We start from the raw sequence: 6777 nt of genomic DNA, 5'->3' as shown, positions 1-6777 counted from the left end.
GCCAAAAGTCCGTGTTTCGATTCCCGGTCCAGGGAAATTTTTCTCATGGGAATTAGTATGTATTTCACCGCCGCTCACGCGGCAGACTTCGATTATTACACCCTACGTATATTTAAAAAAGAAAGCATCGTTCACCGCCCATTAGCATCGGAGCCCACCATCGAACCCCGGCGATAATTAAAATCGCCCACAACCTACCGTAAACGCCCCCTTAGCCAGACCAACCAGGATAGTGCACGCTGGGACAATCTGCGGTTTGCTCAATCCCACGATAGTGGAACGGTGAGACGAGGTAGAGTGGGGAGGAGGGTGGAGGGCAATTCCTGGTTTTTCGGGGGAAATACGCGAGCGACACAAAAAAAAGCGTGGATAGTCCGCACGAGCCCTGCACGCTGCAGAGGAGAGAGACACGTCCCGCGCGGCACGCTCATAGCGGAATGCGCGCGTGATGGACAAGCGGAGAGCACACGCCTCCAAGAGTCCCAACCCACTTCCTATCGAGCACGGGACGTCCCGATTGGCCAAACGAAGCGATGACGTCGGAGAGTTTTTTTTTCTCCTCCCTCCCCCGTTTCCCCTTCCATACCTCCGCGAGCGCCTTAAACAAGGGCTCCCCTCCGATCGGCACTTCAGTCGAGCTCTAGAACGCGATACGATCTGGAGGAACACCTGAGAGGAAGAGATAGAGGCGACGGATATACGGATATTGTGTGTCTTTGGAAACAGCCGCAACCACAGGAGTAGACCCGTAAAACGGAAAAAGCACGCGACTTTTTCGAGTGGACTTTGCGGATTGTCATATTCCGAAAGGGGGCGTGAGCTGGGAGATCAAATACTTCTCGGTTCAAGGTGTGACAAGGAGGGAGAGGAGAGATCTGAAAAGGTGGTCTACCGCAAGGAGGGACGTATTGTTTACAGTTCGGAGGGAAAAGTGCGCGAGATGAGCGACAAGTTCCGCGGGAGCCGGTTGGCGCGGCGCGGGGTCCTACTCGCCCTGCTGGTCATCCTGCTGGCCACGGTTGTTCCGAGCGGCGCCAGGCCGCTCCACAGGTGAGCAACCCATTCATTCGCTCCTCCATTCATACGTTTAACCCTTTCTGACCCAGAGCTGCTTCAGGGAGAAATTATATTTCAATACTTCTCATTTTAAAAAAAGGAAAATTTTCTGCTCAATCATATTCATTGTGGGTATTACATATTTCACCATTTAACTTTACAGCACAAAATAACACGCAGTTAAAATCTTTCTTTAATAGAGCTGAAAATGCAACTGTGCATTTTTGATGTTACGAATAAGCAACAACGGGTTATAATAGGGTTGACTGCGCCAGACCTCCCTTCGTGGGACTTATTTATATTCACCATTACAAACTCGTACTTTTCCACTAAGTTTTAATTTTTGTGCACCGTGTCTCAGCGCTTAGCGTCACTTTCACGTACGTTTACATTCAAAATTACCACAAATATAACCCAGGTTGGATAAGTCACGGCATAGAAGGCACAATAAAAATGGGACTCACACGAATTTAAATTTTCGATGAGAAATTAAGTCAAAGATCGTTTTCTTGTTCCTAACTCTGAGGAAGGTGGTAGTGCCACCGAAAATTTCTATTCGTTTGTCTTTTTTTTATTTTGTCTTTTACACTATGTCTTACTCAACCTGGGTTATATTTGTGGTCAATACCTCATCGAGGAATATCAAGAAGTATATATTCAAAATTACATGTATTTAATTTTTATTTATGTAAATTACATTTCTTTAAATTTAACTGATGATGTAGCTTAGCCGTGAAACATGTTGAACAAATATTAAAATTTGGTGGAACAGTATGAATATATCATTATGAACACTCATTCATTCAACCGTTTAACTCCTCACCACAAGGTACAGTTGTCTCAATCAGGCTTGTAGCCATAAACTAATATCCGGAGGGTGTACTGCAAGTCAACCGTTCCCTTTAAATGCCGAAACTGAACAAATTTTATTGACGCATAAACCACTTTATTCGGAGATTTATAGCAAAATTGAAGAGAATGCATTTATTAAAAAAGCAAATTTTATACAAGTAATCTTACGATAGTCAACATTGTGTTTAGCCGGTTCGGTCGCGCATAACATTATTGGGTAAGATTTTATTTTGTTAATCGTGGGGCGCTGAAACCCATAGAGCAATCCCTCAAGCTACGAGCCCAGTACGAATGGTTGAGGATCGAATCCACCCGAATCATGCATGCATGTTAAACTGTCTTGCTCCGACACCGAAATGTCAGAATGTGAATGTTTCGTATCTGGCCCGCAGTAATAGGTATTTCTTCCCACATTCATGGGTGTAGACAATTGTGATAGAGGGAATTGTGACGAAAAGGTTCCCAGCAACTTCAAGCCTCCCACTCCCCGATAAGTGATGCTACTTAGTATTTTTTCCTTTTATTTTCATTTCCATGTGCATAATATTTAAATTCTGTTGGCAATCCAATGTGTTATTTGTTCATGCACATAATCAGACAATCACATAGGCATTTAAATTATTTACCCTTTTGCAAGCACAATTTTCCTTGAAATATCCGAGATTACTTGATGGTCTGATTGGCTGGGTGCAAAGATAGAGTTTGTTCTCATGCTGTTCATTTCTATTGGAAATTTTATTTTTATTAACTTTCATATTTATGAAGAAAAATTAGTATCAGGATTTGAATAAAATCGAAACATAAATACAATACGTACCTCGGAAATCAGCTTTGATGGATTTTTTTAAATCAAATTATACTCAGCGAGGAAACGTTGTATTTAAGATTGCATTATTTTATAATTATAAGCTTGAGATAATTTTGACCAAGTAGATGGAGTACTTGGTGACATTTCAAAGGGTCCCAGGTTTAAATCTCGAGTGACGCATTTGTTTAAATATTTCCATTAATACGATTCTATTGCCCTAAAGCGTTGTAGAGGATTGTGTTGGCATAGTGGGTTCGGTGATTGACTCCATATTGAGAATTCCATGTTCGAATCTCGGCTGAAGTCTACGGACAACCCCAAAAATAATTCACGAATTGCGAGGTGGGCGATGGAAAGGAAAAACTCCCAATACCTTGAATGTGTGAAACACACAAGCATGTGGCGTAGTCCAGGATGAGCTCGACCCTCACCCGTGCTAAATTATATTCGGGTTGAATCGCTGAGTGAGTACGTTTTCATGTACACTTTTTTATCCCCCATAATTTACATCCGCCTATGCAATAACTGCCGGTTAACGCATTTTAACCCAATGTTTCTTCTAAGTAACATCAAAAAGGTATACAATTTCATCTCCGTTCAGGAAAGATTTTAAACGCGTGTTATTTTGTACTGTTAGGTTTAATGAAGAAATATGTGGTTGCCGCGATAATTGCGATTGAGTGGAAAATTTTCACTTTTTTCTCCCGCCCTGGGTTTGAAAGGTTTCATTCTGAATTAAAACCTGGATGAATTAAAACCACATTCAATCAATTATTGTCTCAGTTTCGCATGACCGACAAGAGCTAATTAAAATTATTTAGGAAAATGGTGCATCGGAAAAATAATTTGCTAAAGATAAATGACAAATTACGACCAAATAAATAAAAATTAATCGCCCCAAAAATCGAAAAAGGTCGTCTCAGGGGTGATCTCAAGGATCCCAGAGAACGGAGAGAGTGGATGCCAATGGCGATTTTCTCTTCTCCCTCCCCTAACTCGTTCTTGATCTCATTTTCTAGTATCTCATATATGGTAGAAGATTTCTCTCAACCAATTGCCGTTCTGTAACTTTTGAAAAGAATTACATCAGCTGAGGACGAATTTTTGGGCATCTATGCTGGATTTATTGCCATCCCTTCCCTGTCCATCCGACTAGACTCGATAATATGGGTGAAATCATATCAAAATGTTATGACTTTGTATCCAATTTTGTAATCGCAATTGGCTGAGGTAGACACTTGCCTAATCCTGACGAAACGCAAAATTAAGAATAGAAAAAAATTATCGATCGATAACTAACTCGTCTACATATTTTAGAAATACGAATCTAGAACATGGTCACTTATATCATCGGCATTTAACCACCTATGAATGTCACAGTGATGCAAGCATTTAATAGAATGGATTAAACTATTAGATATTTTATATTTTCCCTCGTTTAGTCTAAGGAACCTAAAATGCGTAATGTTTAGGAAGCCTAATTTTTTACGGAAATAAAATTAACTTGATGATTATAGGAAATAAATGCAACTTTGCGAGGTAGTTCCACCAACTGACAGATCAGAAAATGCGCTACAGAATTTTGTTAATAAAAACACTGAAGTTATTTGAATGTATTTAATCTAGAATTCAATGATATTTTAACAAAAAATATTGTAGAAGTTCGACAAAAGCTCGTCGATTGGGAAAAAATTGGTAATTTTAACGACTGATGCTAGTTCGTAAGCGAGAGTAAGCCTATTTACTTGACTGCGTTTCGAAAAAAAGTTCAAAAGCAGACGCAGCAGATGCAGGTTTTCTTTATTGAGCAGAAGGTACACTTGTGGTGAAGTTACGCAAAATCACTTATTGATGATTTAAGAGCTTTACTCATCTACACACAATTAATTTTAAATTGAGTGTCCTATTCCATTTCAGAGGAGGAAAACAATTTTCATCTTTGAATTCCTCAATTTCCATCACTCGCACACGCATGCTTCCCCTTCAAGTTAAACACTCTGATTGCTATTCAGAACAGCCGTCCATCCTCGTCCTCCCGATAACGTACACAGAAAAATCAGAATTTCTCGGGAGGTAAATTTATTAAGGACTTGTGCGTTAATAATGCATGACGATTTCACCAAACAGTGGTAACGATACATTGTTTGCACTAATTAACCTGAACTTCTCACCTTCGTTACGACACTCAACATGCTGCCATTACTCGGTGCGGGTTTGTTAAGAATAATTGTGTATTGTACATAATCGTCATCTTCCTCGAAGGTCAAAGCTTTTTTGTCTTACAATATACGTAACATCAGGCATGAAATAAGGAAATTTTACAGTAACTAATTTTTTCTCACCAGAATATCAAATCGATACATGATACCATCATATGAAATGGGTTCAATTGGTCATTTCCATTTCAGAGAAATCTCGTAGTTGGTACATGGTCTGCGGAATAGGACGTTTATCAACAGAACTCAGCCCATCAATTTTTAGATGGCCAATGAGAGGACTAGGTAGAGGAACTAAAACTTGGAAGCGGTCAAAAAGACTGGGTAACCGAAAAATAATACAATACGAATCACGGTGGCGGAGACGATATCAGTCTTACCATGACTACCTATCAACTGACCTGGAGAGACAAATTCAGGTGATAACTCGGTCTTCTCTTTCAATAAAAACACTGTTTAATCCGAAATTAAATGATTGCTTTAAAAAATGGGACGAGACAAATAATTTAAAAAAATATTGTCAAGCATTCCATTTTCCAGCGACTTCTTCCATCCCTTTTCTTCACGAGCCGCATAGTACAATAGTTCCGACACATCCTGTCTCACAATGTAACGGTAACTAGCTAGGAACGCATGTGCTTCTAGGAACATTCCTGGTCCTTCCTTTCACGTAGCAATCCAACCTATGCTAGCCTACCAAGCCATCATTAACAGCAAAAACGACCGCAGAAATCGCTTGACACTCTGGATAGCTTCCATTTCCGCTTTTAGCGTTCACCCCCTAAATAATTAATGATTTAATTATAAATTACTAAATTAAACTAATTTTCACGTGCTTGCACATTATTCGCTGGATTTTTAACGCATTACCTCAAAAGTTAATATTTCATTGACTCGACTTTCGCCACCCGAAGCCGAAAATTCGAACAAAATAAATGCAACAGAATAAATAAATGACAGCGTCGAAGTCAAAAGGCGCGGCAAATGCGTTCATTCCCAATCAACACTCCGTAACCCGATGCCTCGGGTCACAGAGAGAGCCAATGCCCCAAAAGCCATCCAACTATTTGCTTTAATTTGCAACTTAAGCTTCGTTGCGCATCGCCGACATCATACGATATGCAATGGGATATGTTGAAAATTCCCACAGGTTGGAAAACCTAAGCCATGAATACAAATAAATATGGATGAAGAAATCATTGCCACTTTGAACGCAGTGAGTTCATGGGAGCTCACCAAAAATCAAGCCGCCGTGAGACGATTTTCAGGTCATACATTATGCATTTAACAAAATCCACCGATTCGTAAAACTTCACAGCTAAATTTTCCCATAAATTGGGAAGCCAGCCTGGATCCTGATAAGCCAGCGACTTCTTTTGGAATGGTCAAGCGGTCACCATAGACGAGTAGTTATAATATTAGGTTTGGTAACCGATAAATTATTCCTGAGAGGACATCCACTCTTCGAAATCAGTGAAAAGAAAAGGTGAGCTGACAGCGGAGACGACACAGTTTCTTATGAGATTGATGGGAGAGATAATATCTGGCTGGAAGCCTCATAACTTAACGAAAAGGAATTTTGATTCACTTTAATATGCATCACGCCCAAACCGAAGGACAGGTTAAGGAATTATTAGATCAGAACTGCATAGGCCAAACTTCTATTCTAAATGCATCTATTTACGATGTAAAAAAAACTTGAAAATTTTTCCACACGAACGCGTGTATGCATCAAATAGAATCGAAAAACTAAGTGATACGAGCGGTTGTGCGATTTCCTTTATGGCTTAAGAAAATAAAATTTTCTTTTGTTACATTTCAAAGAAAGGAAAAAGTCTCATTTCT

General features: G+C 39.8%; 1 protein-coding gene across 1 annotated transcript in view; it reads left to right on the top strand.

The window, feature by feature from the left end:
• Positions 1 to 628: 628 nt before the first annotated feature.
• The window catches only part of LOC124174086, a 30478-nt gene continuing 24329 nt past the window's right edge, over positions 629 to 6777 (top strand). The window contains exon 1 of the mRNA XM_046553219.1: positions 629 to 1050. Within this exon, the coding sequence (XP_046409175.1) occupies positions 941 to 1050 (110 nt within the window). The 5' untranslated portion in view covers positions 629 to 940. The remainder of the gene's footprint in view (positions 1051 to 6777) is intronic.

The sequence above is a fragment of the Ischnura elegans genome, chromosome 2 (genome assembly GCF_921293095.1).
Source record: "Ischnura elegans chromosome 2, ioIscEleg1.1, whole genome shotgun sequence".
NCBI lineage: Eukaryota > Metazoa > Arthropoda > Insecta > Odonata > Coenagrionidae > Ischnura > Ischnura elegans.
This window is presented reverse-complemented; position numbering and strand designations above follow the sequence as displayed.